The sequence below is a fragment of the Rousettus aegyptiacus genome, unplaced genomic scaffold (assembly GCF_014176215.1).
Source record: "Rousettus aegyptiacus isolate mRouAeg1 unplaced genomic scaffold, mRouAeg1.p scaffold_m13_p_2, whole genome shotgun sequence".
Taxonomy (NCBI): Eukaryota; Metazoa; Chordata; class Mammalia; order Chiroptera; family Pteropodidae; genus Rousettus; species Rousettus aegyptiacus.
Genome location: NW_023416295.1, coordinates 53,611,646 through 53,623,895, shown reverse-complemented (window position 1 = coordinate 53,623,895; position 12,250 = coordinate 53,611,646). Strand labels below are relative to the sequence as shown.

The 12,250-nt window shown below is 37.8% G+C and overlaps 1 protein-coding gene across 6 annotated transcripts in view; it reads right to left on the bottom strand.

Annotated features, from left to right (window-relative positions):
* The window catches only part of FIGN (fidgetin, microtubule severing factor), a 111,377-nt gene extending 102,058 nt beyond the window's left edge, over positions 1–9,319 (bottom strand). For 2 of the 6 annotated variants that reach the window (XM_016146417.2, XM_036237749.1), the window contains exons 1-2: positions 9,003–9,138; positions 8,068–8,237 (exon numbers count right to left, since the gene is read on the bottom strand). Coding sequence is in view for 2 of the 6 variants with exons in the window: in XM_016146423.2 (XP_016001909.2) it covers positions 9,003–9,111 (109 nt within the window). In the remaining 4 variants the exon portion in view is untranslated. The other 4 variants (XM_016146422.2, XM_016146423.2, XM_016146420.2 and 1 more) reach the window with 4 other exon arrangements.
* Positions 9,320–12,250: the final 2,931 nt, after the last annotated feature.

Below are 12,250 nucleotides of genomic sequence, written 5' to 3'. Positions count from 1 at the left end.
ACTGAAAAGATTCCTTTAGATCTGTGTAATTCTTCTCAGTAAAATTTATCAAAAGCACTAATGTTTGCAAACAGTAAGACCGCCCTATCCATATCATTATTTCTTCATCCATACACTCAAATTCAAAAGTATTAACTTATTAAGCTTAAAAGAATAATAGTACTCTGTTTATTTAGTGGTCTTTGTTTGATTTTAAATGAGGATTGTAATGAAAATGCCTTCTATCTTAAGGGAACCTTTTATCCTACTCAGAATAATTATCTTGTAAGATTAAAATCAGTGAATCATACTTAATTAAGGTTTATAATTTAGCATCATTCAGGTATATGATCTAAGAGAAAGAGTTTACAATCTTAACTTCAATTTGAAATGGAAAGGAAGAATAACTGAATAGAGAGAACTAAAACAGCTATTTTGGGCATACCAATGCACTATATTGACACATATTTACCAAGATTCCTGGTTTAATACTTTTTAAAGCTGAACAGTATGAAAATACAATATACTGAAGGATAGAAGAAGGTGAGAGAATAAGGGTCCCTATTTAAATTGTACTACAGAATCTGGAGATATACAACATAGAACATTAAATATATGCATTGTGGATAACTACCTATTAAAATATTTCAAGTTTACAATGCCTTCAATCCGAAAGAGTCCTAAATTGTGATGTGATTTTATAATTAAATGGAACACTGTTGTAATAGTTATTTCCAAGCCTCCTTTTCTTTAAAGTACATATCAACTGAGAGAGTAATGCCTTGCTATTACACAGGGCAAAGATTTTTCTCCTTAGAAGGTCTCACATGTAGTATTTCTCTCCACGAAGTCTAACAAGGCATTCAAAATAAGTTCAGTTTTTTTTTTCTTTCTCAGAAATATCTTTAAAGCCCCCCACCCTCACCCCAGTCTTGAATTACATAAAAGAATAGTTACTTTTCCGAGGTCTTTGATATTTCCCTTCCTGGCAGAGTCATCTGATGTGAGAAATATCTTTTGAAAATAAATGGTGCAACTTCAAGTGCACTCAGATCCATTACTTGCTGGACATTCCATCATATCTCAGTTTTTATTTGAAAAAGCTGCTTGACTTCAAAATTTAGTTTTAGGTATCTCAATATGAGGCTTGATCTCATTGAGAAGTATCTTGGAAAGCCACAATGTAAACGTTTTGTCCAACCATCAACACAGAATGTTCACACCAAAGGGGAAAGGAGTCATAAATGGTGACTGCTTTGTTCAGGGAGAAGAGGGTTATTCTAATTCAAGAGCAGAAATCAAGTTCACAATTTGAACATAACATACTGCAAAGTTAATGTTACTCTATGAAAGAGTTACTTTTCAACTTTACCATAGCTGTCACCATGTGTTTATATAGCTAAAATGCTACTCTCTAATGTCAAAATATCAATACTGCTACTATTATAATAAGATAATTATTTTTGTGTTTGCTCCTCTTCCCTGACTAGCACTCAATGAGTGGTGCTTTTATTTTTTAATGGTCAGGATTTTCTATGTGTTTACATAATTTAAAATCCTAAATTTAAAATATTTATGTTACTTGTACTTGAAACAAGTGGGGGTAGTTTTGGTACATGCCAATAGAGAAACTCCCAGGTTCTTTTACAAATCTCACTAAAATCCATCCCCCTGCCCAATCATCCCATGCATAGGAAATGCATATCCAAATATGTACCTGTGCACAAACAATCAGAAAAGTTTCTTTAAAGAATACTTGCACAAAAATAAATGTGAGATATCGGAGCATATATCAAAGTGCAACATGAGATAAAGAAAAATATTTCAGTCACCACTTCATGTATAGAAAGAGCAGGAGATAACAAATGGTCCATTTTCCCATCGATTCTCTTCTGAACAGCCATTAGTATCTCTTTAGATAGAGGGACATGGAATAATTGTGGAATAGTCAGTCTTCAAGTGGGAAACTCAGTGACTTCTACAAAGCAGGCCCTAGATAAAAGTTTGTGGGTTGTGACAGCAGGGCCAGCTTCATTGCCCTCTGCAGGCCTCCAGGATCTCCCCACAGAAGCGCCCTGGACTTAGTTTAATGCTCTGCTGTTATACAATCTCGGATTCTTAATAATTTTTGAACAAGGTCCTCCACATTTTAGTTTTGCACCAAATGCCAGAATTGCATACTGAGTACTAGGTGAAAGTAACAATGTGTGTTGATGATACAAATAAATCAAAAGAACAGCAAAACGTTTACAATAACATCTAGAAACCCGTGGCTTCACATTACACTACTTTAAAATTTTTATTTTGAATGGCACTGTTTCTGTGAATAATATTTCTTCACAGACCAAAGCACGAAAATAGAGGTCACTCGTTCTCAGATGAGTTTACTATTATATGTATATGGCATTTAATCAATTGTCAGTTACTTAAAAAGCATCCAATTGACATAAGGCAAACATTAGTTGAATCAGGAAAAAAAAAGATTTTTCTTGATGGGTGAAGTAAAATGCAGTTTCTGTTCTCTTGCCAGCAATATATTCTCTACAAGTGGAACAGAATAAATATACAAATGACCAGCAGAAATTAAAACTCATAGGAAAGGAACTTTCAACATGAAGATTCTGGAGAAAAGAAAACACATTGTAGGTATTTTACATTATGCATTCTGCGGTAAGAAAACCTTCTTTGTAAGTTATATGTTACTAACAACAATAGAAGCTACACATGATATAAAAATGAGAACAAAATCCTAACAAGCTGCAAATTTCCAAGATCATAAAAGATACTTCCTAAAAAAGATTTCCTAACAACAATATGCATACTTAAGCTGGGTTGAAGGGTAAAAAAAGTTTAACCTTGGGCCTTCATATATTAAATCATCATTCTACTTTCAAGATCTATCAGTTTCAAAACTGATTGGTGGCAGCGATACTCTCAATGCTTTGTGAAAGTCATAGTAGCTCAATTGTAAGCAAACATATCCATTTATACATATATTTAACATAAATACATCTGACTTGAAATTCTCCTTTGAATTTACTGCTTCTAATATGCCCTGAAACGACAGCCCACCATATGCAATGTTAAGGGAAGTGTCAATATTCAAGCAACAAGACAACAAGCAGATTTGTTGCACAAAATATGTAAATATTATTAAAAGAAAGTGCCATATGATATCTCATGTTTGGATGGTTTCTGATCACCTATCTTTTCCACTGCCTCAGTGTCTCGGCTAAGACTACCGTCAACAGGTACCGTAAGCATGTGCTATGCAGAGGCCGAGCTTCCTAACAGGCACCTGTGGTGCTTCCCTGAGGAAACTTAGCACACCCACCTGCTTTGGATTTGCTTCCAACTTATCAGTACAATTTATTTTTACCTTTTTCTTGCCTACCCCTTATTTCCACTATCTGCATTCCTTGCAGTAGGTACCCCTCACGTACAACTGCTATTTAAATAACATCAAAAATATCAAAAGGATCAGTAATCAGCGGTCATGTTAAAGGAGCTATGCTTGAAATTTCTGCTGTAAGTTACATAAAAAGTTAATGATAAAAATCATTTAGATAAAAAAAGAAATAAAATTACAAAATCCAACCATGAAAAGTACTTGCTAAACAGGCATTTGTTTTCAGTCTTCCAAAAAAAATGTTTTTCTTATTCAATAGACAAAAAATTTAACTAGATTCTGTGTGTGTGAGAGAGATGGTAAAGAGAAAGAGAGAGAGAGTGTGTGTGTGTTAATTAAAAGGTGAAATAATTTTTGGACTTCCAGTCTTTCAAGTGGTACCTAAAAATAATTTCTAAGTTCAATTGATTTTAATAAAACATTAGCTTTTGTATATCCCAAAAGGAAGAGACAATTGCATTAAGTATTTTTAATTGAAAAAAAATGCAGTTTCCTCTGCCGTTGATTTATTCTGGTTTATCAATAACTCAAGATAAAAAAGCAGATATGCTGATTAATCAAGTCTTATTGATCAGTAGCACACGTCAACATTTCACACAAATGTCTGCAGAACAATTTCTCCCAAACGAAAATTTAAAAATCAATTTAAATTCCTGGTAATTAAATTTATTAGCTCTATAACAATAAATGTGGTACTTTATAAAAGTAGTATGTATGTGAAATTCATACTCAAATATATATTGATCAAAGGCAAAAGAGCCAACATTTCTATTAAACCAGGGTTCGAAGAACAAACTAGAAAGTATAAAACATAAAAGCCTGCAATTGTTTCAAATGTACCTAGCAATTCTGCTGATTTTGGACCATTGAAACTGATTACTTAATTAGGCAATCATTCAAGGCATCCAAACACAGACAAAAATAGGGACTCATTAGCATAGCCGTCTTCACCTTGTGATACAAATTTTGTAAAATGTTGTAGACACTTAAACTTTTGGGATCTGTCCCCATGTTTAAACTGGGCAAAATATTAAATTCTAAAGGGTGACAGCCCAAAACTCAAGGAAAAAAAAAAAAGAATTTACCAATAGTGATATTATTCATTCATCTTTTTAAGTAGCTAATATTTTAAACTATCTTAGAAATCTCAAGTTTTACACAGATATTTTCCATAAATTCATGGAGGTAAGACTTGTTTTCTCCCCTCTGCTCATATGCTTGTGCTATCTAAAAGTATTAAATGAAATTTCTTCCCTCTTGTACGTCTACCAGAAGTACCTGCCTACAGAAAGGTTTCAAAGTTCCTGCTTAACATAAATAAAAACAACAAAAAAGATTTTCTATTTGTGGGGAAATAAAAAAAAAAAAAAACCAGTACTGGAAACTTAGCTGGAGTTTTCAATATAACTAAGAAAAACACTGTATGTTTTCACTCAGAAGATATGAGAGACAATTTTAAGAATCTCACCGATTCAGTACAGTCAGGAGAAAGAAAACTATTCTGTTTTCAAAAAAAGATGGTTCCTGAAATAATTTCAAAGAGACCCTACAAACTATCTTTAAGAGAAAAGCAAGTCAACTCACACGTACAGCTTCCAAACAGAAGTCTTACTCTCTTCCAGGAAAACAACAATGAGACTTTATTACTCTGCTATGATTCTTTCATTTCAGACATGATTAATTAGCAAGTATTACACTTCCCAAAACTCCCACCACACTCCTTGTGGTCTATCACTAGTAGTTGCTAGACCCATATGAAACAGCAAGTAGCCAGCCACCAGCAGTATAGGTGTCCATGAAGTATATTTCAAAGAAACACTTCTCTCATATCTTTGCCTCCCAAGATGAAGTAGGATGCTTTTAACTGCTTTCACATACACACACAAAAAGACAAACATTTTATTTTAAACTTGATCATTTTCTTAACAATTTGAATAACACATGCAGTATATCTAGTATTCAAGAATACATGGTATATTTAACCTGTTACCTACCTATATTTTTAAGCTGAAGTTCCGAAAGCCTTGTGAGTCCCTGTAGTTTATATCGATAACCATCCACATGCACAATTAATAAACAAAAGAGATGATGTGAGCAAGTGTGTTTTGGGAAATGATTCTTATGGGGGGGGGACATTTCCTTCCCAAATAAAAGTGAATATGTCACACATGTAAAGAAGATAGGAAACAGACATAAAGTAGTAAAAGACAGGATGAAGGGAAAAGGGTAACTCTAAAATTTGAATGAATGAAACTCCAATTATCTACATATTGCTCCAAACCACTCTTTCAAAATAATTTTTCCTTTAATGCAATCTATTTTCAAAACGTCCAAGTGAACCAAGAAGCTAGCCATAACTGACTGTACTATAAATATATATTTATCAACCGGCCATTTATAATAGCTGGGGTTTCTCCTTAAGCCTTCCAAATGTTGTGTCCAAAAAACTTTACACATAATAACAATACTAATAAACAGATCTTTTTGGTTCCTGGAAATTTTTTTTTAATCTACTCTGGTCAAAATATCCTTGCTTTTTTTCTTATGTATTAAATTTAGGATCAAAAACATCAAAGCGGCTTCCACCTCGGACCTAACTTTTAGAGGATCAATGTGACAAGGCAGTCCCTGATAGATGTTTCTCTTGATAAACGACTTGTTCAAAAGAGACATTGTAGCTTTCATTTCCTGACCACAACACACTTTTAATTTGCAACAGCAGAGCTGCCAGAGTGTGAGCACTTGCCCACTTTCCAGCCTTTTAGGTTTGTAGTTCTGGTTCCTTTAGGCCACACATTAGAGACAAAATCTAAAAATATTCAGAGTAAGAGAATTACAAAATAGGAGCCACTAATTCCACTTTATACATATACACGAGTGCCTGTTTTATAGATATATATATATATAAACTTTTTCTCCCAGAATTCTAGTGTGTGATAACAAGGCTCCTGAGTGAACATCATTTGCTCAACGGGCATTTAGACACTCAGGGAAATAAATTATGGGACTATTATTTAATAGTAAGCAGAGCCTGGGTGGGGGGCAATTTACACACTTAAATCTGCTGTTAAATGTCATGAATTATATAATTGCCTAATCCAATGTGTTTTTTACGTATTATTGCAGTGATTATTATTACTACTACCCAGAAATCACATTTAAGTATCAATATGGTAAACAGTCAAACCATCCAATTTCTGCTCTCACCACATTGTCCGAGCGCCGATTTAAAATTTATAAATGTAATATCCTCCTCATCACAGGCAGCAGCCCAATCTGCTCTGAATATATATTACAGCTTTAACATCACAGAGGGAAATCGCCCATCTGGCAATCCCATTCGCTCCAACAGCTCCGGGGGAAAAAAAAAAAAGCTGTGCTCTCTCCTCCTTAAAACATTTCTCAGGGCAAATTATGTGCATCTAAAATAAACAGTCTTCTTATTGATCGCTTCAAAGTCAACAAGTTCCAAATGCAAAATTCAATCAAATCCCTCCTATCGTGTAAGAGCGGTGTGTGTTTAGCTCAACAGTCGCCAGAGTCCAACCAGAAGTGTATGTAGCGCAGCGGCTCTCGTAGTCTCTTTCCTTGTATTCACATTTGTGTTATAAGAGAGCAGTAATCACGGCCACATTACAGACCCCTGGCAGCTTTGCCCCACTGCTATTTGTTTCTTTCATATTCTCCCTTTCCTTTTCTCTCTCTTTTCAGGGTGACTGGTGCTGTTGGGGGTAAAGGTAACAACAACAACAACAACAGTTTAAAGTGAGCATATCCTTTGGTTATGCAAAATACTTTTAAGGTCTTTTTGTTGTTGTTGTGGCCTCTTAGTCTTAATTGAATATCACAAAGTGTACACAAGACATGGTCACAAGAGCTATTGAAAACTCTCTCTCACTCCCTTTATCTGACCTTTTTATTTTTTTTGTAAAGAGGAAAGAGCGATTTCAAACAAAGTCAATTTCAGTGCCTGATTATTTAATTCTGTCACAGGTTAAAAGTAAAAAGCGCTGACAGGCAGACAAGTGAATGGCAAGCAAAGGAAAAAAAAAACTGCCACTGTTCCTTAAAAGGCATTAAAGATTTTAAGCAATCAAAACATTTTTAATTTTTCATGTAAAAGATATCCCTTCACTCACTCACTCACTCCCTCCAAAATAACACACACACTCAGAAGAACTGATTACTCCACAAAGTGCAATCATTGAGAGAGTCGGTAGTCAAATTGCGTTAACAGATTGAGAAAAATTCATCCAGTTCTGTGTGTGTACATATATAGATATACTTTCATTAGTAAGCAGTCTTTCCCCATACTCCCGCCCTCTCCCCTCTCCACCCAACCTCCTCCCCAAAAAACCCCACACTGAGTTTAACTAATTTACATACCATTTGACTTCAATGGTTATATAGTCCATTAGTAGTAACATGCAACTTTGGGATAACAACTAAAACTGTTCAAAGTAAACTACAGTAATCTATAAATCAAAACTAAAATATATAAACAAGTGATAGCAAGAATAAACAAGCGTTTTGACAGATTAAAATATGCATATATTTTTAAAGGAATTATATATCATGAGAATCTGCTTCCCAAGCAGAGTCTCCAATGGTTCGATCATGCTATTTAATTTGTCTTTCCTATTTAGATGCAAAGGAAGTAAATTCCAAAACTGACATACCATAAACACTGGTGCTACTGATCATTTCTTGCTGGCAGCACAAAAAGCTGAATTGGATTTCTCACAAGCAGGAATTCCAAAGGTTGCTTTTCATTAAAGCCACTTTTCCTCTCAGCTATCAAATGTCACTGCCTTGAAACGTGGGCCCTTTCGTCAGGTATTCATTTAACCTACATGCATATAATTAAGGGGGAAAGCAACATCAACAAAAAGGGGATCTCAGATCACAGGAGAAGAAAGAAAGGAAAAAAAGCACATGACCAGGAATGCAAGTCCATGTCAATTTCACTCACTCCCATTGAAACTAACAAGAGCTCCGGGGAGGACGGTAATAGGATCAGTGGATTGTATATACCATTAAATTATACATCTTTCTCTCCCGTTCCTTGCCAACAATACGCCCACCACGCTGTACCCCCTCCAAGATGATGTGCTTACATTTTTCTGCAACCGATCTTCTGACATTTTTACGTTCCCCCAGCCACGGGATTGTAATTTAACCTCAACTTTTTGTGTGTGCAAGATTCTTATTTACACTTCTTATTTACTTAGAAGTTAGTTCCCGAAGAAAGTCTAGCCCCACCCTAAGGCTCCGCTTTCTTATTTATTTTTTTGAAGTAAAAAGATAGTAATAAACCCAATATAGCGGAAAACGAGATTCTTGCCATCGCGAACTCTTAATCCCACACTATTGTTACAATGATTAAGCAGCAAAAATATGCATTATAATGTTTCAGGGCTACTTTGTACAGAGAAATTAGGCAGCAGGTTGGCGTACAGAATAGAAACGAGTGCAAATTAAATTTAATGTTTACGGCACAACTCGAAGATCTCTTTTTTATTACAGGTCTTGGATTTATTTATATTCTTTAAAGATAAAACAAACAAAAACAAAAATTTAAACAGATGGTAGAAAACTACGAAGCTCCTCTTACCTGAACGCGCGGAGCGAAAAGCCGATAGGTTAGCGTAAGCATCGATCCGATGTGTTTGCTGATGAATGGAAGCTAGGGTTAAGTGAAGGTGCCTATGATTTGAAATCATTCCAAGTTTTTGAAGGGAAGACGGACTGCAGCCTCTGCCATGTTGGAATTTCAAACCCAAAACAGCTGCTTGGAAGGAGCCAGCATGCCAGAGGCTGGGCGCAGGCGCAGAGCGCCGCCGAGCCAAATTCAAATCACTTTCACACTAAGAGCCAAAGATCAGTTTTCAAAGGAGAGAGGGAGAAAGAGACGGAGGCTGCCGTGAGGGAGAGGAGACGGGAGGCAGTGGCGAGAGGCGGGCAGTGGAGAGAGACGGGCAGCGGGAGGACCGGGAGGGAGAGGGAGAGGCGCACGGAGCCCGCGGAGCTGGAGGGGGAGAAAGGGAGGCGGGAGGCGAGCGGGCGAGCGAGCTAGAGACGCGCCAGAGATTCATGGGCAGGGAGGGCTCAATGGCCGCGCCGCGCTGGCCGGCCGGCCGCTGGGGTCATGTTACACGGCCCGGGCCGCGGCGGCCGCCCAGCCTCGCCGACGCGCTCGCGCGGCCCGGAGGGGGCCCTGAGGTCATGATTACGCGCGCGGGCACCCGGAGGTCTCCCTGCCCGCACTCCCGGGCGGCCCGGCCTGGGGAAAGGGAAGCGATGCCTGGAAGGGAGGGGGCCTTTCTTTCCCACGCGTGACCGGCCGGCCCCTGCGCCCCGCAGCCGGCCTCGGAGGCCGCGGGACAGGGCTGCGCGGCTCTCCAGCCCGCAGGCCCCTCCCTGCCCGCTCCCGGCCCTCTCGACAGCTGCGGCCGGTCCGCCCTTCCCCACCCCCTCGACTCCGCTCGCAGGACAAGATCTGGCCCTGAGAGCCAGGCCCTCACCCGCACTCTCCCCTGGGCCCCCGGCACCAGCCACAAAATGACTTTATCTGCCAAGAGGAGACAACTTCGGGGGGGAGGGGAATCCGAATGAACCAGTTCCCCTCCCCCGCCTCCCAGTGAATAAATAAAATCATAAGTGTGTCTAGGTGTGCGGTCCACTCTCGTGTTCCCTGGCTCCCCTCCCTACCACCCCCAGGCGGCTCCGGCAGGGGAACGCAGCGCCTTGGGGGCCCGCGGTGCCGGCTGCCAGCGCGCAGGCATAGACGTTAGGCTTCTGCTTTCCCAACCCCCTTCCAGGGAGCAATCTGGGGACCCAGGAGTGGAAAGAGAGTAGGGGCTTTGTGGTGCTAGGAGCTGAGGAAGAATGAAATGTGCAGTTGAGTGTGTTGCTCGCATCCCAGGGAGCAATGCAGTGCTGATTGTCTGTTGCTGAGATAGCCTTTTGTTCGGAACATAAGGTTTAAGAAACACACACACGTTTTCTGGGGTCTCTTGTTAGATGTAAATGTGCTGCATCCAGACGCTTACTATGCAGTGTAAGCTCAGTTGGTTTACTAATCACCCCGCCCCACCCCCAAACACCCAACAGCATTTGAATGGGAACCTCATTCAGACTTCTAGGCTTCGAGTATTGCCTTCAACCTATTTCATTCTAGACTAGCCAACCATCCAACTGAGATAATAAAGCAAACAATAACATTTGATCATGATGTCTACGAGATAATGTGCCTGGCAAAGTTCTTTAGGAATTGTAATGAGAAAGAGAGTGAGTGGGGTAATAATTTCTCTTCGTTTTCATTAAATGCGACTTTAATAGATAAATGGTAAGTTTATACTTTGGCCTGGTGGACATCGGTCCTGTATATTTCGAAGAAGCTAGGAATCAAAGAGGCAAATTATATATTCGACCAGGAGCCCATCAAGCTGAAAATGTTACCTTTGAAGGCTGGGACCGAAAATACACTTTTTCAGGCTAACTCTCCTCACTTTCCTCCCACCCCACTTCTCTGCTATAGATTTAATAGGCTAAATTATAGCTGCTCTCCATGATAAAATTCAGTTTTAGAAAAAATACGAAATAACATACTTTGAAATTAATTTTCTCCTTTTTTGATTTTCTTACCTTTGAAAGGCTAGCCACTGAAAGGATGCATTTAGCCAAGACGATGAGAAAGAAACATTTTAGTTGAATCTAGGCAGATGATAGGATTTAAAAGACAAAATAAAAGTGATTCAAGATATTTCTAAGGAATGAGATTTCTCTTTGGAATGGATTTGACCTTTCTGTGCATTTTTTTTTAAAAAAAAACCAGGCTTCAAAATAAAACAGAAGAACTTTATTCTGATGTAACAGAGAACACTGAAGCCCCTTCAGTTATATTTTACAAGATAGCTTTGAAAATGATATTGTGAGAAGTTGCCCACTGGATTTCACCACAAAGAAATAAGTGTAGGGAAATATCTATGGGTCACTGTTGGACTGAGTACAGATGAATTTAAAAAATAACAACAACTGCGAAGAACTTATAATTTCAGTTATTGCCCATTTGGTGGGTGACGACAAGAAGTCCTGGACAAACAGCAGATGCTCTGTGCAATTCAAGCAAAATTGCTCTGTCTTTGCTTGTTAAAAAAAAAAAAAAAGTTCAAAGCTCATCATCCTTTAACACGAAATTCCGAGTTTGAATTTACAGTTCCTCATGTAAATCGAAATACTGAATAAAATATATATAATGGAATACCCACTGAGTGAAAAACAATGTATTTTGATGATGGACTTAAAGCAATCAGTTTTCAATATCTAAAACAAAATAAACCCTACTTTTAAAGGAGGCAGGAAGAAGTCTGGTTAGCAGCAGTTTATTAATAGATAAGTAGTATTTTTTTCAATTTCCTTATATGTTCATTTGAAATACAGATTATAAAATTCATCATTCAACATACAAACGAATATAATTAATTTTGGAGTCAAAGAAAGGTTAACTATTTAAAAGACCATTGCATGTATATATTCAGAGTTTTAAAACTGTTCAAAATTACATATACTCCCAGGGAAAAAAAGGCTTATGTATAGAACATATATTATGAGATTTGCATGACAAATAAGATCCAAGATCCACAGTATAGTTTCTCATTCTCATTCCACTATTTCTAGCTTTTTTTTTTTTTTTTTTAGGTATGCATAAAGTTTGCTTCTCTCCAATTACCTTTCCCCACAGGAAGATAAACCGAACTTTGTTTTTCAAAAAGATTCGTTCTTTGTTTGCAAAATTAGCACAATGTTTCTGGTTTTTGTTGTTTTAATAAAACTATCTTTAATAACATAGTATGATTAAAT